A 22,975-nucleotide genomic window follows, 5' to 3' on the forward strand; every position below is an offset into this window, starting at 1 on the left:
AGTGGAGACTCAGTGCCCGACCTGGGCAGATAATAGACACCAGGAGCAGGAGCAGTGGTGCAGGACTCAGTACAGGACCTGTGCAGACACCAGGAGCAGCAGCAGAGACTCAGCGCAGGACCTGGGCAGATACTAGACACCAGGAGCAGCAGCGGAGACTCAGCGCAGGACCTGGGCAGCCAAGACCAGACACCAGGAGAAGCAGCAGAGACTCAGCGCAGGACCTGGGCAGCCAAGACCAGACACCAGGAGAAGCAGCAGAGACTCAGCGCAGGACCTGGGCAGCCAAGACCAGACACCAGGAGCAGCAGTGGAGACTCAGCGCAGGAACTGGGCAGATACTAGACACCAGGAGCAGCAGCGGAGACTCAGCGCAGGACGTGGGCAGATACTAGACACCAGGAGCTGCAGCGGAGACTGCGCACAGGAGCTGGAGACGCTCCATATTACCTTCAGAGGCCGTACCCTGCCTCACGGGGTCAGATAGAGTCACACATGGCGAAAACCCAACTCTGAGTAACGGGACGTTTTGCAATTTTTAATAACACATTTTTGATCATGATTCATCATTTGCAAATTTGCACCCCCCAAAATGCAACACATTTCACATCTGTTTAGGGGAAAAAAAATGAAAAAATAAAACTTAAAAAAGTCCGCAAATATAACAAAGTACAAAACCTGCCACTAACACAGGGCGCAGTAATCCAGAGCAGAAACAAGAATGAATTGTGGCCAACGCGTTTCACCTTCTACCTATTTTAAGACCTCTGCTTGCTGTCACCAAATATAATCCTTATTTGCTATAGCAGAACCCAGTGACAACATCCGTGGTGTGAAGCCGCTTGATGCACGGCTCTACCACCGCTGCCGTTCTCACTTTTAGGCCTGATGAGAGGTCACCAGCTTCACTGCTGAGGGTTTGCTACAATTGCACCAGTCCTCTGAGCCAAGCAACACATACCTAATATTTATCTACAATGTATCTGTGGCTCACAGTCCTCTGCACAGTGCGGCCCGGGTCACACCGGCTCTGCTACATCTGCAGCGGGAACCTGTTTACCCACCACAGTGCAAGAGTCTGGAGAGTGTGGAATGTAAATACAGATAGCGGCTGCACCCTTCCCCCGCACAAAAGCCTGGGGGTACGGGGTATGGGGACGTCCGGCCACCAGACCGCACACAATGCAGCGGATTCCAGGGGAGGGGGGCGAATACCGCCAGAGGGGGACAAGAAGGGGGGGGGGGGGACAGGAGAAAGCGCCAAAGGGGGACAGGGAAAGGGAGTGAGCGCAGCCAGAGGGGGACAGAGAAGGGGAGAGCACGCCTCCAGAGGGGGACAGGAGAGAGCGATGCCAGAGGGGGACAGGGAAGGTGAGTGAGCACCTCCAGAGGGGGACAGGAGAGAGCGATGCCAGAGGGGGACAGGGAAGGTGAGTGAGCACCTCCAGAGGGGGACAGGAGAGAGCGATGCCAGAGGGGGACAGGGAAGGTGAGTGAGCACCTCCAGAGGGGGACAGGAGAGAGCGATGCCAGAGGGGGACAGGGAAGGTGAGTGAGCACCTCCAGAGGGGGACAGGAGAGAGCGATGCCAGAGGGGGACAGGGAAGGTGAGTGAGCACCTCCAGAGGGGGACAGGAGAGAGCGATGCCAGTGGGGGACAGGGAAGGTGAGTGAGCACCTCCAGAGGGGGACAGGAGAGAGCGATGCCAGAGGGGGACAGGGAAGGTGAGGGAGCACCTCCAGAGGGGGACAGGAGAGAGCGATGCCAGAGGGGGACAGGGAAGGAGAGTGAGCGCTTTGAGAGGGTGGACACAGGGGTAGAGCACCGCCAGAGTGGGGTGGGGGATAAGCGCCAAAGGGGGACTGGAAGGGGGTTAAGCGCCACCTGAGAGGGATGGGCGAGGAGAAGGGGGCGAGCCCCACTAGAGGGAGGGGTTGGGGCATCAGTGATCGGCAGTGCTGCAGTACCTGGAGCACAATGGTCGGTGATGTCAGGATGTTGATGTACAGTGGGGGAGGGGTGCTCTCCAGGGATCAGTTGTGGCGCTGCATGGGGTCCGGTGGGTGCAAAGCCAGCCTGAGTTGTCAGATTTGGCGGTGGTACAATATATCTGGGTTGTCAGATCTGATAATGTATAATGCTCTCGGCCTGCTATAGATTTGGGGGTGCACTATACTTGGATTGTCATTGAATGCAGGATGAAATCTGGGAGCTCAGTGGGGTCAAAGGTCACATTCCTGCATCTATAGTACCGGGTGCAGCTAGCAATAGGGTTGTCGGGGGGAGGGGGAGTCAGTAATCGGGTTGTCGGGGGGGGGGGGGGGGGGGGGGAACGGGGAGTCAGTAATCGGGTTGTCGGGGGGGGGGGAGGAACGGGGAGTCAGCAGCGGGCTTGTCGGGGGAAGGGGAGTCAGCAGCGGGCTTGTCGGGGGAAGGGGAGTCAGCAGCGGGCTTGTCGGGGGAAGGGGAGTCAGCAGCGGGCTTGTCGGGGGAAGGGGAGTCAGCAGCGGGCTTGTCGGGGGAAGGGGAGTCAGCAGCGGGCTTGTCGGGGGAAGGGGAGTCAGCAGCGGGCTTGTCGGGGGAAGGGGAGTCAGCAGCGGGCTTGTCGGGGGAAGGGGAGTCAGCAGCGGGCTTGTCGGGGGAAGGGGAGTCAGCAGCGGGCTTGTCGGGGGAAGGGGAGTCAGCAGCGGGCTTGTCGGGGGAAGGGGAGTCAGCAGCGGGCTTGTCGGGGGAAGGGGAGTCAGCAGCGGGCTTGTCGGGGGAAGGGGAGTCAGCAGCGGGCTTGTCGGGGGAAGGGGTGTCAGCAGCGGGCTTGTCGGGGGAAGGGGTGTCAGCAGCGGGCTTGTCGGGGGAAGGGGTGTCAGCAGCGGGCTTGTCGGGGGAAGGGGTGTCAGCAGCGGGCTTGTCGGGGGAAGGGGTGTCAGCAGCTGGGTTGTCGGGGGAAGGGGTGTCAGCAGCTGGGTTGTCGGGGGAAGGGGTGTCAGCAGCTGGGTTGTCGGGGGAAGGGGTGTCAGCAGCTGGGTTGTCGGGGGAAGGGGTGTCAGTAGCGGGGTTGTCGGGGGAAGGGGTGTCAGCAGCGGGGTTGTCGGGGGAGCCAGTAGCGGGGTTGTCGGGGGAGGAGGTGTCAGTAGCGGGGTTGTCGGGGGAAGGGGTGTCAGTAGCGGGGTTGTCGGGGGAAGGGGTGTCAGTAGCGGGGTTGTCGGGGGAAGGGGTGTCAGTAGCGGGGTTGTCGGGGGAAGGGGTGTCAGTAGCGGGGTTGTCGGGGGAAGGGGTGTCAGTAGCGGGGTTGTCGGGGGAAGGGGTGTCAGTAGCGGGGTTGTCCGGGGAGGGGGTGTCAGTAGCTGGGTTGTCGGGGGAGGGGGTGTCAGTAGCTGGGTTGTCCGGGGAGGGGGTGTCAGTAGCTGGGTTGTCGGGGGAGGGGGTGTCAGTAGCGGGGTTGTCGGGGGAAGGGGTGTCAGTAGCGGGGTTGTCGGGGGAAGGGGTGTCAGTAGCGGGGTTGTCGGGGGAAGGGGTGTCAGCAGTGGGCTTGTCGGGGGAGCCAGTAGCGGGGTTGTCGGGGGAGGAGGTGTCAGTAGCGGGGTTGTCGGGGGAAGGGGTGTCAGTAGCGGGGTTGTCGGGGGAGGAGGTGTCAGTAGCGGGGTTGTCGGGGGAAGGGGTGTCAGTAGCGGGGTTGTCGGGGGAAGGGGTGTCAGTAGCGGGGTTGTCGGGGGAAGGGGTGTCAGCAGCGGGCTTGTCGGGGGAAGGGGTGTCAGTAGCGGGCTTGTCGGGGGAAGGGGTGTCAGCAGCGGGCTTGTCGGGGGAAGGGGTGTCAGCAGCGGGCTTGTCGGGGGAAGGGGTGTCAGTAGCGGGCTTGTCGGGGGAAGGGGTGTCAGTAGCGGGGTTGTCGGGGGAAGGGGTGTCAGTAGCGGGGTTGTCGGGGGAAGGGGTGTCAGTAGCGGGGTTGTCGGGGGAGGAGGTGTCAGTAGCGGGGTTGTCGGGGGAAGGGGTGTCAGTAGCGGGGTTGTCGGGGGAGGAGGTGTCAGTAGCGGGGTTGTCGGGGGAAGGGGTGTCAGTAGCGGGGTTGTCGGGGGAAGGGGTGTCAGTAGCGGGGTTGTCGGGGGAAGGGGTGTCAGTAGCGGGCTTGTCGGGGGAAGGGGTGTCAGCAGCGGGCTTGTCGGGGGAAGGGGTGTCAGCAGCGGGCTTGTCGGGGGAAGGGGTGTCAGTAGCGGGCTTGTCGGGGGAAGGGGTGTCAGCAGCGGGCTTGTCGGGGGAAGGGGTGTCAGTAGCGGGCTTGTCGGGGGAAGGGGTGTCAGTAGCGGGCTTGTCGGGGGAAGGGGTGTCAGTAGCGGGGTTGTCGGGGGAAGGGGTGTCAGTAGCGGGGTTGTCGGGGGAAGGGGTGTCAGTAGCGGGGTTGTCGGGGGAAGGGGTGTCAGCAGCGGGCTTGTCGGGGGAAGGGGTGTCAGCAGCGGGCTTGTCGGGGGAAGGGGTGTCAGCAGCGGGCTTGTCGGGGGAAGGGGTGTCAGTAGCCGGGTTGTCCGGGGAGGGGGTGTCAGTAGCCGGGTTGTCCGGGGAGGGGGTGTCAGCAGTGGGCTTGTCGGGGGAGGGGGTGTCAGATACATGACGTCATGCTCGGGCAGTGCCTCCATGTGTAGTCGGTTGTCGGGCTCCTCAGTGCCGGTTGTCAGCGCCGCCCCCGCAGGTGTCATGGCGGCAGTGACACAGCTCTCTCGGTTCCGGCCCCGCCGCCCGTCTTCCGGCCTCCTCACCTCTCTATCACGGAGGACAGCAGCTGCGGCAGCTCCTTCATGTCAAAGGCCGAGTACGAGGCGGAGAGCAGCGGCCGCACCGCCACCTCCCAGCCGGGGCCCGAGCAGCCTCCGCTCGACGCCATCTTCCTCTCAGACACTGAGACCTCCCGGAAGTGACGTTCCCTATACTGGCGAGAGGAAGTCATGTGACAGCCGGGTCCGGCCGCCATCTTGTGTGTGGCAACCACGGGTGCGAGCATAGAGGCTGAGACATTCACACACCCAGACCGCTGCAGTCACTGCTTACCCTGACCACTGCAGACAGTCATCACAGACCCTGACCACTGCAGACAGTCATCACAGACCCTGACCACTGCAGACAGTCATCACAGACCAAGACCACTGCAGACAGTCATCACAGACCAAGACCACTGCAGACAGTCATCACAGACCAAGACCACTGCAGACAGTCATCACAGACCCAGACCACTGTAGACAGTTACCGCAGACCCAGACCACTGCAGACAGTCATCCCAGACCACTGTAGACAGTCACCGCAGACCAAGACCACTGTAGACAGTCACCGCAGACCAGACCCAGACTGCTGAAGACTGTCACTGCACACTCAGACCGCTGCAGTCACCGTGCACCCAGACCTATATACTGTAACATGTCTTGAAAAAGTATTCATACCCTGTGAACTTTTCCACGTTACAACTACAAACTTACATGTATTTTGGGGGATTTTCTGTGACACCAACACTGAGTGCAAGGATTTGTGAAGAGTAGTGTAAGAAGTCACGTAATCAGTGCCTTGTCTCCTCCTGGGCGGTTTACTGTCAGTATAACAACAGCTGTTCTGTGAAGACTTCAGAGGTTTGTGTGAGAACATCAGGAAAACCAAGGAGCCCACCAGACAGGTCAGGGATAAAGAGGAGGAAAGCAGGGTTAGGTTATAGAAGATAGCCCGAGCTCTGAACATCTCACAGAGCACTGATCAATCTATCATCCAAAAATGGAAGGAATACGGCACAACTGCAAACTACCGAGACCAAGACGTGGCCGACCACCGAGACCTAGACACGGCCTCCACCGAAACCGACATCTCAAGAAGGGGACACTAATGAGAGAAGCAGCCGCGAGGCCCATGAAGGAGCTGCAGAGATCACAGCTCAGGGGGAGAATCTGTCCACAGGACGACTATAAGATGTGAACTCTACAAATCTGGACCTTATGGAAGAACAGCAAGAAGACGACGTAGGGGAGACAGCGAGCAGCGGAGGAAGGGGCACCGGTCAGAGGAGACCGAAGGAGAAGTGGGCCAAATAGGAAACTCTAACCCTGCACGTCACCCTGAGAACGCCATCCCCACAGTCACACATAGTGGAGGCCTCGTCCTGCTGTGGGTCTTTTGTTCAGAAGAGGCAGGAGCCGGTCAGAGGTGATGGATGATGGATGGAGCTAAATACAGGACAATGCTGGAGAAGAACCTGTTACTGCAGAAGACGTGAGACCAGGGCATAGGTTCACCTTTCAGCAGGACAACCACCCTCATCATCCTGCAGAGCCACAATGGAGGGTGCAGATCAGAGCATATGCCTGTGTGTGAGCGGCCGAGTCACAGTCCAGACCCAAATCCACCGAGGTCACAGGCGTCTCCATCCTCTCACTGAGTGAGGGAAGAAGAAAATGTCACCTCTAGATGAGCAAAGCTGGAGAGACCCCAAAAGACAGAGAAAGGTGGTCCTACAAAGTACTGACTCCAGGGGTGAATACTAATGCAAGACAGAAAGGTCCTACAAAGTGCTGACTCCAAGGGCTAAATACTAATGCAAGACAGAGGAAGGTGGTCCTATAAAGTACTGACTCTGGGGGCTGAATACTAATGCAAGATAGAGGAAGGTGATCCTACAAAGTACTGACTCTGGGGGCTGAATACTAATGCAAGACAGAGGAAGGTGGTCCTACAAAATATTGACTCTAGGGGCTGAATACTAATGCAAAACAGAGGAAGGTGATCCTACAAAGTGCTGACTTCTAGGGGCTGAATACTAATGCAAAACAGAGGAAAGTGTTCCTACAAAGTGCTGACTTCAGGGCCTGAATACTAATGCAAGACAGACTAAATGGTCCTACAAAGTACTGACTCCAGGGGCTGAGTACTAATGCAAGAAAGAGAAAGGTGGTCCTACAAAGTAGCAACTCCGGGGGATGAATACTAATGCAACAGGGAGAAAGGTGGTCCTACAAAGTAGCGACTCCAGGGGATGAATACTAATGCAACAGAGAGAAAGGTGGTCCTACTAAGTGCTGACTCCAGGGGCTGAAAACTAATGCAATACAGGGAAAGGTGGTCCAATAAAGCACTGACTCTGGGGATGAATACTAACGCACAGTTATCAGATTAATATATATTTGGAAAACCAGGTGTCACTTAGTTTTGGTGTCATATACAATACATTTATGTTTGTGGGTGTAATATGAAGAAGTTCCTTTTCATGACGCTGTGTGCATTTCCTTCCTTCTCTCTCATTGGCTGCCTGCTCCATTAGTGCTGATCTGTGATTACAGTATATTGCTGTGCCTACAGGGGCAGCGGTAGTCTGAGACACGCCTCCCATCTTATCATTGGTTCAGGCTTCTGCTTTCTCCCGCCTCCTGCAGATCAGCTCTCTCTGATTGGCTGCTTTGTATAAGCAGAACCCCAGCGGGAAGTCAACGCATGGAGAGGGGATTTCTATTACAGCGAGGACAGGACTGAGTGTTTATGCACCACGTTGTAGCCCCCCGCCCGTCCCCGTGGAGCGCTGGGACCCCACACTCTGCTGAGATGAATGTGCTGCGATCACTTCAGACACAGGAGGCTCCAGAATTATCACATTTTATTTTCTTTCCCAAACATCAAAAAAAAAAAATAAAATTTTTTGCATAAAACGTTTCTATCATCAGATTTTGGGGAGAAAAAAGATTCTATAAATTAAGGACGAGGATAAACGGATTCCTGACACTTCACATGCACACGGCGAGGGGGCGGGACCCTACACTCTGCGCAGGGGGCGGGACCCTACACTCTGCGCAGGGGGCGGGACCCTACACTGCGCAGGGGGCGGGACCCTACACTCTGCGCAGGGGGCGCACGGCGAGGGGGCGGGACCCTACACTCTGCGCAGGGGGCGGGACCCTACACTGCGCAGGGGGCGGGACCCTACACTGCGCAGGGGGCGGGACCCTACACTCTGCGCAGGGGGCGCACGGCGAGGGGGCGGGACCCTACACTCTGCGCAGGGGGCGCACGGCGAGGGGGCGGGACCCTACACTGCGCAGGGGGCGGGACCCTACACTGCGCAGGGGGCGGGACCCTACACTCTGCGCAGGGGGCGCACGGCGAGGGGGCGGGACCCTACACTCTGCGCAGGGGGCGCACGGCGAGGGGGCGGGACCCTACACTCTGCGCAGGGGGCGCACGGCGAGGGGGCGGGACCCTACATTCTGTGCAGGGGGTGCACAGCGAGAACAGGCGGGATCCTACACTCAGCGGAGGAGGGGCACAGCGAGTGCAGGCGGGATCCTACACTGAGCGGAGGAGGCACATGGGGAGTACAGGCGCGATCCTACACTGAGCGGAGGAGGCACATGGGGAGTACAGGCGCGATCCTACACTGAGCGGAGGAGGCACATGGGGAGTACAGGCGCGATCCTACACTGAGCGGAGGAGGCGCATGGCGAGTACAGGCGGGGTCCTAAACTCAGCGGAGGGGGTGCACGGCGAGTACAGGCGGGATCCTACACTTAGCGGAGGAGGCGCACAGCAAGTACAGGCGGGATCCTACACTGAGCGGAGGAGGCGCACAGCGAGTACAGGCGGGGTCCTAAACTCAGCGGAGGGGGCGCACGGCGAGTACAGGCGGGATCCTACACTGAGCGGAGGAGGCGCACAGCAAGTACAGGCGGGATCCTACACTGAGCGGAGGAGGCGCACAGCGAGTACAGGCGGGGTCATAAACTCAGTGGAGGGGGCGCGCGGCGAGTACAGGCAGGATCCTACACTTAGCGGAGGGGGTGTACAGTGAGTCCAGGCGGACCCTACACTCCGCAGCACCGTGTCTTTGGTAGGGATCTGCCGGTTATCGCCCTCCGCAGGGGACGTCTGTCTTGGATCGATCATTTCCGTGGTTGACATGTTTCCGAGTAGCCGTAACTTCCAGTGGTTCAGAGCTTCTGATACTCCGGCATTGCCTGAAGTCCGGATATATTGTAGAACACAATAGAGGGGGATCCCGGCTCCAGTCACCCCCATATTAGAGGGCAGTGTGGTCGGCTCACGTGGGCGGCGGCAGGGACGGCGCCGGCCCCGCTCACCTGCACCACCCCTTTAATAGTGGTAATAAAACTGACCGTCGCCTTCCCATGTGCACAGAGGCCGCACACGCTCAGTTCAGCCAGATCTCCCATAGAGGCGGCGGTCTGGGGGCTTCTGCCCTTTAAAGGGTCTGATGCAGCTAAAGCTTCATTAATGTGTTACTAAAAGTTCTACAACTTCCAAAAACTTTCTGGATTATTTTTTTTCACATTTTCAAGATCTCTGCTTTCTGTCAAAAATAAAACCCTTTACATTCAGCGCTGGTTTGTTACAATGTGTCGGTGCAGATTGGTCCAGTCACCTGTCTGCTTTGCCTCTTTTCAGCAGCTGCGTCCGGCGGTTTGAACCGGTAGCGTGGCTGCACCGCCGGCCAAAAGTGTGCACTTTCCGATCCTACTTCAGAGCAGCGCTCCTTTCTCTAGGAGACAGGCCACCTCTGATAGAATGCAGCGGTGGTCGGTAACCTAGGCAACAAGCAATAAACCATACAATTAAAAAGCTCTCTTCTTGAGACAATACCATTAAGTTCATAGGAATATGGATGCAACTGTAACAAACCCTCAGCTGTGAGGTGTTGGGTCTGTGTATGCAGAGATCCTGGAAACGTTTGGAGTTGCAGAACTTTTCGTTATTCACGTCGATCATTCACTCAACCATTCGCTCCAGTGCAGGGCCGGCCACCAGCAGGGGGCGGCAGTGACATGATGGCGGGCCGGGGGGGTCACAGATTCAAGTCATTTCCTCAGTCATCGGGGGGGAGGGAGGGGTAAGTCTGCGGAGCCGGTGGTCCGGCGGTCTCGGCTTAGCGCCAGGCGCGGTTCAGCAGTTTCACCTGCGCCAGTCTCTTGGTGATCATGGTGGCGAAGACCAGGCCGATGAGCACGCTGCTGATCAGGATGTAGTCGTAGTCGTCCTTTAAGACGTCGAACTGCTTGGAGGGGTAGACGCGGGTCTGGTAGATGTCCAGTCCGTAAGCCACGACCTGCGGGGGAAAGACCCAAACATCACAAACCCCGCAGGATGCCCGGAACCAGAACCAGCGCCCCCCGAACCCCCCCCAACCTACCAGACAGGTGGACTCCAGGCCGGATGGCGCCGTGTAGATCCCCCTCATCCTGGACACCGTCTGGTTGTAGTTTATGAAGCGCTCGGCGTGGATCTGAATGTCCGGAGTGTAAGGAATCAGGTTCTCTTCCCTGCAAAATTACAAAAGGGGACCGGAAGTGTTATCATGGGATTCAAGGGAAATTAAACAGGTCCCGTATAATTTATGAAGCGCTCCCAAAGACTATACAGGCAACTAGGACCCCCCTAACCCTGAGTATAGGGGTGCACAGTGCACCCACCGACCCAGCAATAAAAGGGGACACTGCCCTAAACCAACACAGACCCCAAACCCTGAGTATAGGGGTGCACAGTGCCCCCACCGATCCAGCAATAAAAGGGGACACTGCCCTAAACCAACACAGACCCCAAACCCTGAGTATAGGGGTGCACAGTGCACCCACTGACCCGACAGTAAGGGGGGACACTGCCCTAAACCAACACAGACCCCAAGCCTGGAGTAAAGGGGTGCACAGTGCACGCACCGACCCAGCAATAAGGGGGGACACTGGAAGCACAATCCTATACTAGAACCGCGTGGTTCTGCCTCACCTGGTGTATTCTGTCGGGATTTCCGGTCGACGAGGGTCCAGTAAAGCCTTAGGAAGGGACAGAATCGCCCCCGATGGGAGTCCAACTGCAGAAACCAAAGACATAACACATAAGTGTCACCAAGTGCAAACCCCTCATCCAAACATCAAGACTCAAGAATGGTCCCCGACCCTCGAGACCGAGCACCGATCCGATCCTGGATGACCAATCACTGTGACCTGATATTCCTGCAGGGTTCTTATATACGAATCTGCACCCGTTTCAAGATCTTTGCTTGCTGTCAGTGACCGGATCCTGGGTTCATTTTGTGCACAGGATTTTGTCACTTTACTTGGGAAACTGGGTTCCGTTTTCTGAAGGAAACAAGGGGATCTCGGCCTAAATGGTTTGCCTATAACTGACGTATGCTCAGATCAGTGGGTGTCAAGACTTCTGCTCCCCTCCCCCCAGTATCAGCTCCTGCTGGATGTACACTGTGTACATGAGGATGAAGCAGAAGCTGCAAACATGGGGGTGTCAGAGGCGGAGCAGGGCAGGGATCATCAATACGTAAGTCCCGGAGACCCCTGTGACATAGCCCCCAATCTCCCCTCCAGTAACTGAAGGGTCACCGGGCAGAGCAGCGGGCACAGTAATGGGGTCATTCGGGCACAAGGATAGGGAGTTTTTGTCGAGATGGTGATAACATCAGGAATTTAAAATGTGTGGGTTGTAACTGGAGAAAGCGCCATCGTGGTCTGGGCCAACATGAGAAAACATGGAGAGAGAAGAACTTCAATCAGACGTCCCCCGAGCGCGGGGTCTGCACTTACTGAGGACGTGTCGGCTGGTGATGCCACGCTCGGTGATTGTGGCCTGCATGGCGCGGATGGACGAGGGGAAGATGTAGGACTGCTGCAGGACGTGGGGGAGGTGGGGTCGGTCCAGAGAGCTGAAGCTGGTGCTGTTATACTGCTCCGTCCCCTCGTACAGCTCCAGGACGCTCAGCTCGTTGCGCCGAGCCTTGCTGTTCCAATACTGGTACTATACGGGGAGAAATGAAGATGTGCGGAGCTCCGGGAGGACAGAAGGGACGTAGCCATCAGGGGCCGGCGCTTACCACCACCCAGTTCTCCGAGTGCACCAGGTGCACGGGACCCTTGGCTTTCCTCTGCACGGAGGAGTGGATGATACGTCCCGTCACACCATCAACGAGGTAGATCCCGATGAAGCAGCGGTCGGGGTGCGAGTCTGTGCTCTCCGTAATCAAGGCCAACAAGTTGGGGTTCAGGTACTGCAAAAGGGAAACACCGAGAGATGAGCGCCGAGTCCTATAGGGGGCGATCTCTCAGGAGGGGACACACGAGCAGCGGCTACCCTTACCTTGTACAGGACGCTGCGGTCGCCCATAACTCGCCCCTGCGAGTGCACGTGCTCGTTGGAACGCTTCCCCTTCACCACTGTGATCCTCTGCAGCTCTGGAGGGAGCAGGATCTCCCAGATCTCCTCCGTGGAGAGATCCTGGTGCAAGGAGAAAGTCACAAGTGATAAGAAACATCAGGAGAGGAGATGGGACCCCCCAAATGTGTCTCCACAGACCCAGATACCTTGTGTAGAGACCCCCCCAAATGTGTCTCTGTAGAGCCAGATACCTTGTGTAGGGACCCCCCAAATGTGTCTCCACAGAGCTGGATACCTTGTATAAGGACCCCCCAAATGTGTCTCCACAGAGCTGGATACCTTGTATAAGGACCCCCCCAATGTGTCTCCACAGAGCTGGATACCTTGTATAAGGACCCCCCAAATGTGTCTCCACAGAGCTGGATACCTTGTATAAGGACCCCCCAAATGTGTCTCCACAGAGCTGGATACCTTGTATAAGGACCCCCTAAATGTGTCTCCACAGAGCTGGATACCTTGTATAAGGACCCCCCAAATGTGTCTCCACAGAGCTGGATACCTTGTGTAGGGACCCCCTAAATATGTCTTCACAGAGCTGGATACCTTGTGTAGGGACCCCCTCAAATGTGTCTCCACAGAGCTGGATACCTTGTGTAGGGACCCCCCAAATGTGTCTCCACAGAGCTGGATACCTTGTGTAGGGACCCCCTAAATATGTCTCCACAGAGCTGGATACCTTGTATAGGGACCCCCCAAATGTGTCTCCACTGAGATGGATACCTTGTATAAGGACCCCCCAAATGTGTCTCCACAGAGCCGGATACCTTGTGTAGGCGCAGTCCAGTGAGTGTCCCCCGCTCAGCGTCCACCAGGTAGAAGAAGACGGTCGGTGACAATTCTTGTAATTGCTGTAAGACGTACTTTGTGGAGGGGAAAGGGACGACCTGGAGGATTGGGGGAGTCATCTCGGGGTTATTCTCATAGTGGAGCGGCCATGCTTTAGTATCTCTCCTGCTCCGCAGAGGAGGACGACACGTTCTGCGCCTACAATGGAGGGCTCACCTTGTGCTGGTCGTCCAGCAGCAGCAGAACCTTGGCGTAGTCGTGGTCCATTATAGGGAGCAGTAGGGACTGAAGGATGGGTCTCTGCAGCGGAGGAGGGCTCATCTGACTCAGCCTTCCAAAGATAGGGTTAAAGACATAGATGGAGGTAACGACGGCCGCCTGGAGAAGAAGCCAGGGTATTGTCAATATGGGACAGAAGACAAACGCAATCCTCCAAAGTCACAGATGTAGCAGAGCCGGGATATGCATTATCACTTTCATTCAGAGGTACCTGTGCTGGCTGCGGTGCGCTGTGCTGGCTGCAGTGGGGGCTGTGCTGGCTGCGGTGGGGGCTGTGCTGGCTGCGGTGGGGGCTGTGCTGGCTGCGGTGGGGGCTGTGCTGGATGCGGTGCGCTGTGCTGGCTGCGGTGGGGGCTGTGCTGGATGCGGTGCGCTGTGCTGGCTGCGGTGGGGGCTGTGCTGGATGCGGTGCGCTGTGCTGGCTGCGGTGGGCACTGTGCTGGCTTCGGTGGGGGCTGTGCTGGCTGCCGTGGGGGCTGTGCTGGCTGCGGTGGGGGCTGTGCTGGCTGCGGTGGGGGCTGTGCTGGCTGCGGTGGGGGCTTTGCTGGCTGCCGTGGGGGCTGTGCTGGCTGCCGTGGGGGCTGTGCTGGCTGCCGTGGGGGCTGTGCTGGCTGCCGTGGGGGCTGTGCTGGCTGCCGTGGGGGCTGTGCTGGCTGCCGTGGGGGCTGTGCTGGCTGCCGTGGGGGCTGTGCTGGCTGCCGTGGGGGCTGTGCTGGCTGTGGTGGACGCTGTGCTGGCTGCGGTGGGGGATGTGCTGGCTGCGGTGGGGGCTGTGCTGGCTGCGGTGGGGGCTGTGCTGGCTGCGGTGGGGGCTGTGCTGGCTGCTGTGGGGGCTATGCTGGCTGCCGTGGGGGTTGTGCTGGCTGCCGTGGGGGCTGTGCTGGCTGCCGTGGGGGATGTGCTGGCTGCGGTGGGGGCTGTGCTGGCTGTGGTGGGGGCTGTGCTGGCTGCGGTGGGGGCTGTGCTGGCTGCTGTGGGGGCTATGCTGGCTGCCGTGGGGGTTGTGCTGGCTGCCGTGGGGGCTGTGCTGGCTGCCGTGGGGGCTGTGCTGGCTGCCGTGGGGGCTGTGCTGGCTGCCGTGGGGGCTGTGCTGGCTGCCGTGGGGGCTGTGCTGGCTGCGGTGGGGGCTTTGCTGGCTGCCGTGGGGGCTGTGCTGGCTGCCGTGGGCGCTGTGATGGCAGCGGTGGGGGCTGTGCTGGCTGCGGTGGGCGCTGTGCTGGCTGTGGTGGGCGCTGTGCTGGCTGTGGTGGGGGCTGTGCTGGCTGTGGTGGGCGCTGTGCTGGCTGTGGTGGGGGCTGTTCTGGCAGCGGTGGGGGCTGTGCTGGCTGCGGTGGGCGCTGTGCTGGCTGCGGTGGGCGCTGTGATGGCAGCGGTGGGGGCTGTGTGGAGCAGGGCGGTGCAGCGGGTGAAATGCTCTGTCGGCGGTGCGGGCTTCAAATAGTGGTGCGTGCGAAGATTGATTTCTCGGCTCAAGATGTCATCTGTGCACGCGCCGCCTTTGGCCCAATGATCTCCCAGCAGTGGACTTAAGGAAAATGGCGCCCGGAGTCGGCGCATGGGCAGATGAGATCTTGTCATTGAGCCGAGAGCTCCATCTGCGCACACACCGACTCCGGGCGCCTTTTCTTTGAAGCCCGCACCACCGACAGAGCATCTGTGACATCCGTCACACCGGCCTGCTCCACACACCGAGCATGGCCCCCACCGCAGCGCCTGCAGCATCGCCCTGCCTCCTGTGACCCCGCTCCACCACCGCTGCCGCCCCCACTCCGGTATGACACCACTGCATTATAAGATGGACCCCGTTAATTTTTTTTTACTTTTTTTATCTCTAAATTTGGGGTGCGTCTTATAAAACAAAAAATACGTTAATTTAAGAGTAACGCCCATCCGTGACTTAGGTGTCATATTGGGAGGATAAGGCAGGGTTTCTCAACTCCAGTCTTCAAGGCCCACCAACAGTGCAGGTTTTTGGGATTTCCTTAGTATTGCCCAGGTGCTGGTTCCAACAGCAGTGCAATGCTAAGGAAATCCTGAAAACATGCACTGTTGGTGGGCCTTGAAGACTGGAGTTGGGAAACCCTGGGATAAGGCATGGATCCCATCTTGAGCAGAGGGGCCCCGGCACAGATCGGTGGTGGAGAGGTGATCGAGCATGGAAGCTCCAAAAATTGCGGAAGCAGCAGTTCATTATGGCAGGTTTAATATGGAAAATAGTGCTGCTATCAGAACGTGTGACTAATCTCAGCACCGCTACATACGAGGGTCTCACCTTGTCCTTCACCAGCAGGGTACACTGCGGAGGGTGGGGGAAGTGAGCCGTCGTCCTCTGCACCACGAGCTTGAAGGAGGCGGCGGGCTTCACCCCCGGCAGGTAAAACTTCCACACGATGCTGCCGGAGCTGCTTTCTATCCCAAAAAGCTGCAGGTAAAGAAACAAGACTTAGCCACACAGAAATGTCCTGAACGGTGGAGGATGAAATGTGCAGAACGGTGGAGGATGAAACGTGCAGAGCGGTGGAGGATGAAACGTGCAGAACGGTGGAGGATGAAACGTGCAGAGCGGTGGAGGATGAAACGTGCAGAGCGGTGGAGGATGAAACGTGCAGAGCGGTGGAGGATGAAACGTGCAGAGCGGTGGAGGATGAAACGTGCAGAGCGGTGGAGGATGAAACGTGCAGAGCGGTGGAGGATGAAACGTGCAGAGCGGTGGAGAATGAAACGTGCAGAACGGTGGAGAATGAAACGTGCAGAACGGTGGAGGATGACACGTGCAGAACGGTGGAGGATGAAACGTGCAGAACGGTGGAGGATGAAACGTGCAGAACGGTGGAGGATGAAACGTGCAGAACGGTGGAGGATGAAACGTGCAGAACGGTGGAGGATGAAACGTGCAGAACGGTGGAGGATGAAACGTGCAGAACGGTGGAGGATGAAATGCGCAAAACGGTGGAGGATGAAATGCGCAAAACGGTGGAGGATGAAATGCGCAAAACGGTGGAGGATGAAATGTGCAGAACGGTGGAGGATGAAACGTGCAGAATGGTGGAGGATGAAACGTGCAGAATGGTGGAGGATGAAATGTGCAGAACGGTGGAGGATGAAACGTGCAGAATGGTGGAGGATGAAACGTGCAGAATGGTGGAGGATGAAATGTGCAGAATGGTGGAGGATGAAACGTGCAGAATGGTGGAGGATGAAACGTGCAGAATGGTGGAGGATGAAACGTGCAGAATGGTGGAGGATGAAGAGCAGACACTCCACAGTCTTCACCTTCCCCGAGGACGTCACCATCACCATCATCTTCTGCAGGTTGAAGTCGTCTCTGGCCAGCGTGTCGATGTTGATCTCGTTGCGGATCTGGCTCCGCGGCTTCCGGGCGTCGCAGAACATCTTCCACAAGTGAGCGCTCCACGACTGCAGCAAAATCAGCTGGGAGGACAGACGCTTAAAGACCATTCCCAGGAGGCCATCTGCAAGGGGCGACAGGACAGCAGCGGGGTTAATAACACAGCAGGTTAGATCCTTGGCTTCCCCGGATCCGCAGCGCCGGCGTCTCGCTGCCGTGATGCCGCCATGTGCAGTGAATGGAGGCAGCAATCACGTGAATAAGACGCCTGATGACATCAGAGGTTTATACTGCGCATGTTACCTTGTATTGCTGGATCCAGGGCAGCATAAAAGAGCAAAAAGATAAGAGGATAAGGTCTTAAAAGAGAAACTGCAAGAAAGATCAGAGGCGTCCGACCTCCCACAACCCCCCGCTGACCCCTGTACCTGCTTTCTTCCCAAATTCTCCCTCCAGCTCCGCCTGGGCCCCGGTAAGCGGCAAATCCACCATTTCCATAGCGATGACATCGGCCAGAGCCTCCTCTCGGAGCCATAAGGTCTTCCCTGCCAGAAATATATAAAAAATAAAGCCGTCCATCAATGATCTGCAATCTATAGCAATATTCCTGTATAACTGTGCAATGCTCAGGCTATAAGGTAAGGAGCGGTCACCCGGCTGCTGCAGGAACAGGAGCTGGCTGTCCTCCGTCTGCACCAACGCTCGATATCCCACAGAGTCGTCCTTCTTCAGGAAGAGCTGCAGATACAACTGGGAAAGCACAAAGTCCGGTAAGAGGACAGACGGGGGCGAGGATGGTGTGCGGGGGTAATGGCGGCACTCACGTCATCAGGCTTCACACAGCTCTGCTCCAGCGTGAAGGTCATGGTGGTGTCCAGGAGCCTCCGGCCGCTGTCCGCCATGTACAGGCTGATGGTAAAGGTCTGTCCGGGACACGACCAGGCGTCCTGCACACAATAGATAGGTTATAGCACACACTGGACCCCCGAGGCTCGAGCAGCAGGGTGTTATCATGGAGGAGTTACCTGCGAGCAGCTCAGGCCGATGGGGACCTCCACCTCTGGTGTCTTCTGCATTGGAAAAAGAGAAATATATGGAAAAAATAAACTGGATTTTACTTGGGCGGCACAGTGGCTCAGTGGTTAGCACTGCAGCCCTGTGGTGGCTCAGTGGTTAGCACTGCAGCCCTGTGGTGGCTCAGTGGTTAGCACTGCAGCCCTGTGGTGGCTCAGTGGTTAGCACTGCAGCCCTGTGGTGGCTCAGTGGTTAGCACTGCAGCCCTGTGGTGGCTCAGTGGTTAGCACTGCAGCCCTGTGGTGGCTCAGTGGTTAGCACTGCAGCCCTGTGGTGGCTCAGTGGTTAGCACTGCAGCCCTGTGGTGGCTCAGTGGTTAGCACTGCAGCCCTGTGGTGGCTCAGTGGTTAGCACTGCAGCCCTGTGGTGGCTCAGTGGTTAGCACTGCAGCCCTGTGGTGGCTCAGTGGTTAGCACTGCAGCCCTGTGGTGGCTCAGTGGTTAGCACTGCAGCCTTGTGGTGGCTCAGTGGTTAGCACTGCAGTCTTGTGGTGGCTCAGTGGTTAGCACTGCAGCCTTGTGGTGGCTCAGTGGTTAGCACTTCAGTCTTGTGGTGGCTCAGTGGTTAGCACTGCAGCCTTGTGGTGGCTCAGTGGTTAGCACTGCAGTCTTGTGGTGGCTCAGTGGTTAGCACTGCAGCCTTGCAGCGCTGGGGTCCTGGGTTCTAGTCCCATTAAGGACACCATCTGCTGGAGTTTGTATGTTCTCCCCGTGTTTGGGTGGGTTTCCTCCGGGGTCTCCGGTTTCCTCCCACACTCCAAAGACATACAGATAGGGAATTTAGATTGTGAGCCCCAATGGGGACAGTGTTCCTGATGTATATAAAGCGCTGCGGAATATGTTAGCGCTATATAACAATAAAGCTTTATTTTTTTTATTTACTTGCGCCATTAATTCCACAAAGCATCGGAAGTTACAACTGTAACAAACCCTCAGCTGTAGGAAGTAATAGGTGCGGGTGTTCTCGGCCACATTAGTAATAATAATAAGCCATGGCACATACGGCACTCACCGCGTCCGTCTTACACTGCAGAACTGCAGCCACCGTTTTGTCACCCGTAGAAGCAAAAGTGACCACGTACGCCTAGAAAAAGAGGGAAAAGTTACAAAACTTGCTGGAAATGGCAACTATGGCGAAGTGATGAGCCGGTGTGACGCGTGCTGGAAGGGAAATAGCGCTATTGGATTAAACTGGGAACATTTCAACTTTGCAAGTGGGGGCGCTGTTGCATTGGTGCCTATGCAGAGCTGCTGGTAGAAAGCGGTACTGCATGTGATAGGAATATTGCAATAATTACAAAATGTCAAAGATTGAAAGAGTAATCTGAAGATGAAAGTTATCGATGGAACAAAGAAGAACTCCCAGACCAGTGGATCCAGATAGTCGGGGGTCTTCAGTGCCCCATGTGAATGGAGTATTGGCTGATTATGGACAGTACCGCTCCTTTCAGTCCCAATGGGTCCTGATTCTAAGGACTGGTCAGAGTCTGCGGATAGGGGATAACTTCCCCCTTTCCTACCCCATGTAGTAATGATCCGGAGGAACGGCGCATACTCACGTGAGAGAAGTCTCGCAGCGGGGTGAGGGTCCCATCTCGATACTGCATCAGCAAGAAGCGATGCGGGGAAATCTGGAGGAAGAACTGCGGCAGCGTGGGTGCGGTGGTTGTATGCGGCGCTGCCACGACACCGAGCTCAGTGACGTCATCAATCGTCTCCACCCCAAGGGCCTAAAGTAAGAACACGGCGGTCACTACCCGCAGGCACCATAGAGAGGACTCTAACCTACCGCCCTCAGTAAGCAATCACCCCGATATTCTGCCATCAGTCTACAATGATCTGTTGTTCTCTGTTTTCAGCCACTTCAGGCTGAGACAAGGAGGACCGCACATGATGACGTGGACGTTACTGACCTGCAGGTGATGCTGAGTGGTCTCCTCCCCGGACAGCAGGGACAAGGTATGGAGGGAGGCGGTGATGGGGTCCGCACAGACCAGGACGCCCTCCGTCACTATCCCACACGTCCCTTGTAGAGTATGAAGCCAGTGAGTGGGCACCTGAACCTGGAAAGACAGGACCATTAACAATCGGGACACGGCACGACCCCCGGCAGGACTGGACGCTGCGGCCTCCAACCTGCTGACTGATGGAGCCATCCTCCACGCTGAACGCCAGGATCCGGATGTGATCGCCGGGGACAATTCCCACCACATGAACCACCCCTTTATAAGAGGAATGGAGCAGCTGGTACTGGACGGTGCCACTGGGGGGAAAACAGGAAAGGAACGCCATTCAGCCATTCATAGCAAACCAAAAAGAGTGAAAGTAGCAAAGACGACGCAGCGAGGACGCCTTCCCTCCACTGATGCAGCCCGGACGCCTTCCCTCCACTGATGCAGCCCGGACGCCTTCCCTCCACTGATGCAGCCCGGACGCCTTCCCTCCACTGATGCAGCCCGGACGCCTTCCCTCCACTGATGCATCCCAGACGCCTTCCCTCCACTGATGCAGCCCAGACGCCTTCCCTCCACTGATGCAGCCCGGACGCCTTCCCTCCACTGATGCAGCCCGGACGCCTTCCCCCCACTGATGCAGCCCGGACGCCTTCCCCCCACTGATGCAGCCCAGACGCCTTCCCTCCACTGATGCAGCCCGGGCGCCTTCCCCCCACAGATGCAGCCCGGACGCCTTCCCCCCACTGATGCAGCCTGGACGCCTTCCCCCCACTGATGCAGCCCGGATGCCTTCCCCCCACTGATGCAGCCCGGACGCCTTCCCCCCACTGATGCAGCCCGGATGCCTTCCCCCCACTGATGCAGCCCGGACGCCTTCCCCCCACTGATGCAGCCCGGACGCCTTCCCCCCACTGATGCAGCCCGGACGACTTCCCCCATTGATGTAGCCGGACGCATTCCCCCATTGATGTAGCCGGACGCATTCCCCCCACTTAATAAAACCACGACTGTACCTGTCTGGCAGTGGTTCTGACCACTTCATGTGCCCATTGGACAGGTAGTGAAGCGATAGCGCCGAATTCTTCAGTACCGCAATGTATCGTGCAGCATCCTGAGTTCCTGCAAAACCGGCCGCCTGAAAGCTGCAGAAATACAAAGTGTCAGCGCATATAGAAAGCCGGCGGGGCGCAGCAGGATCCGTGCACAGCAGAGCCGGGAGGTGCTGAATCCGCAGTGGAGATATTTAGGGTTTGTCATGTTCTGCTCCCTCCAGCATTGGGGGAAGCACGACCCAAGACGTCATTTCTACTGGCACCAGCTGGAAGATATCAGCACTTCTCAGGTAGAAGATGTGACGCCTCGATGCAGAGGTGACCCTGAAACATCCATTCAATATACAATTTTACCCCTTACCTGCCGGGCTCCAGGAGAGCTTCCCAATTCAGACCCCCGATGTTAACCTCCCAGGAACGTAAAACACGTCCACCCGAAATAGTGATGGCATCTAGAAAAAAACAACAACGCGTCAGTAATCTCCAGTGGGGGCGCTGTTGCATTGCTGTTTATGGGAAGAATTTGATGAATAAAATGGTGAGAGGCGGTACTGCAGCAAGGCTCGTAGGAAGCGGCATTGTCGTAGGAAACTGTCAGCAATCACCACGGAGCCATCTGTAACCTGCGTCAGGATAGGTTATAAAGGAAGAACAGAAAACAGCAAAGACGTAGAAGAGCTGCAGTGTAAAGCAAGGGGGACCGAGTGTACAGCCTGGGCCTCTGATATAGCATGTGACTTCCCGACTGACTCAGACAACGCAGCTAAAATACCATCATGAGCCACTCACCCTGCCCGTACATGAGCAGCGCGTCCACAGCGCCCTCCGCGGTGTCCTTATCTATGTGGCGCCACACTGCAGGAGAGAGCGGGGATGAGTGACACAAGACAACGCTCAGCGAGCGCAGACACAGACACTGAGGGGGACTCACAGATGTCTCCAGTGCGCGAGTTCAGGGCCACGATCACGTTCTTCTCGGTGGCAGCGATCAGCTTCTTGGCTCCTTGTCCCGACTCCAGCGCCGCAAACTTCAACCGCCCGACGTACTGCTGCCGCCTGCAACACGGAGGGAAGACAGCGGTCATCATCGCCGAGCGGCCCGGTCACCAGCCGCGCATCCTCCCCCAGTCCCTCCTCGGGGGGCGCTCTCCCCCTCCCCCAGTCCCTCCTCGGGGGGCGCTCTCCCCCTCCCCCAGTCCCTCCTCGGGGGGCGCTCTCCCCCTCCCCCAGTCCCTCCTCGGGGGGCGCTCTCCCCCAGTCCCTCCTCGGGGGGCGCTCTCCCCCAGTCCCTCCTCGGGGGGCGCTCTCCCCCTCCCCCAGTCCCTCCTCGGGGGGCGCTCTCCCCCTCCCCCAGTCCCTCCTCGGGGGGCGCTCTCCCCCTCCCCCAGTCCCTCCTCGGGGGGCGCTCTCCCCCTCCCCCAGTCCCTCCTCGGGGGGCGCTCTCCCCCTCCCCCAGTCCCTCCTCGGGGGGCGCTCTCCCCCTCCCCCAGTCCCTCCTCGGGGGGCGCTCTCCCCCTCCCCCAGTCCCTCCTCGGGGGGCGCTCTCCCCCTCCCCCAGTCCCTCCTCGGGGGCGCTCTCCCCCTCCCCCAGTCCCTCCTCGGGGGGCACTCTCCCCCTCCCCCAGTCCCTCCTCGGGGGGCACTCTCCCCCTCCCCCAGTCCCTCCTCGGGGGGCACTCTCCCCCTCCCCCAGTCCCTCCTCGGGGGGCACTCTCCCCCTCCCCCAGTCCCTCCTCGGGGGGCACTTTCCCCCTCCCCCAGTCCCTCCTCGGGGGGCACTTTCCCCCTCCCCCAGTCCCTCCTCGGGGGGCACTCTCCCCCTCCCCCAGTCACTCCTCGGGGGGCGCTCTCCCCCTCCCCCAGTCACTCCTCGGGGGGCACTCTCCCCCTCCCCCAGTCCCTCCTCAGGGGGCACTCTCCCCCTCCCCCAGTCACTCCTCGGGGGGCGCTCTCCCTTCCCCCTGTCCCTCCTCGGGGGTGTCGCTCTCTCCCCTCTTCCTGTGACTCCTCGGGGGGCGTCCTCCCCCTCCTCTTGTCACTCCTCGGGGGGCGTCCTCTCCCTCCTCTTGTCACTCCTCGGGGGGCGTCCTACCCCCCCTCTTGTCACTCCTCGGGGGGCGTCCTCCTCCCCTCGCACTCACCAGTCAAACTTGCCCACTTGATCCTCGTAGACGGCGGCGGTGACGGACACTGAGAGCAGCAGCAGCGCGAGCCGCACCACGGCCGCCATGACAGCGCAAGGCCGACAGTCCTCCAGCCACCACAGAGATCCCGGCAGTGCGCAGCAGAGCGCCCGC

General features: G+C 58.4%; 2 protein-coding genes across 2 annotated transcripts in view; both read right to left on the bottom strand.

Moving 5' to 3' along the window:
* The window catches only part of UBR4 (ubiquitin protein ligase E3 component n-recognin 4), a 133,649-nt gene extending 128,762 nt beyond the window's left edge, over window positions 1-4,887 (bottom strand). Inside the window, 1 exon segment of the mRNA XM_075329199.1 lies at window positions 4,747-4,887. Within this exon segment, the coding sequence (XP_075185314.1) occupies window positions 4,747-4,871 (125 nt within the window). The 5' untranslated portion in view covers window positions 4,872-4,887.
* Window positions 4,888-7,593: 2,706 nt separating this feature from the next.
* Window positions 7,594-22,958, bottom strand: EMC1 (ER membrane protein complex subunit 1). The gene is made up of 23 exons (XM_075328246.1): window positions 22,820-22,958; window positions 21,610-21,734; window positions 21,468-21,533; window positions 21,040-21,130; window positions 20,640-20,768; window positions 19,808-19,934; window positions 19,585-19,734; window positions 19,231-19,401; window positions 18,684-18,755; window positions 17,624-17,668; window positions 17,423-17,545; window positions 17,252-17,348; window positions 17,027-17,143; window positions 16,523-16,722; window positions 15,522-15,671; window positions 13,187-13,348; window positions 12,949-13,068; window positions 12,107-12,244; window positions 11,844-12,017; window positions 11,557-11,767; window positions 10,745-10,829; window positions 10,155-10,284; window positions 7,594-10,070 (listed from the first exon to the last, which is right to left on the bottom strand). The coding sequence occupies exons 1-23, from the start codon at window positions 22,906-22,908 to the stop codon at window positions 9,891-9,893; spliced, it is 2,952 nt and encodes a 983-aa protein (XP_075184361.1). The 5' UTR covers window positions 22,909-22,958; the 3' UTR covers window positions 7,594-9,890.
* Between the last annotated feature and the right edge of the window lie 17 nt (window positions 22,959-22,975).

The sequence above is a fragment of the Anomaloglossus baeobatrachus genome, chromosome 11, assembly GCF_048569485.1.
Source record: "Anomaloglossus baeobatrachus isolate aAnoBae1 chromosome 11, aAnoBae1.hap1, whole genome shotgun sequence".
Classification (NCBI taxonomy): domain Eukaryota; kingdom Metazoa; phylum Chordata; class Amphibia; order Anura; family Aromobatidae; genus Anomaloglossus; species Anomaloglossus baeobatrachus.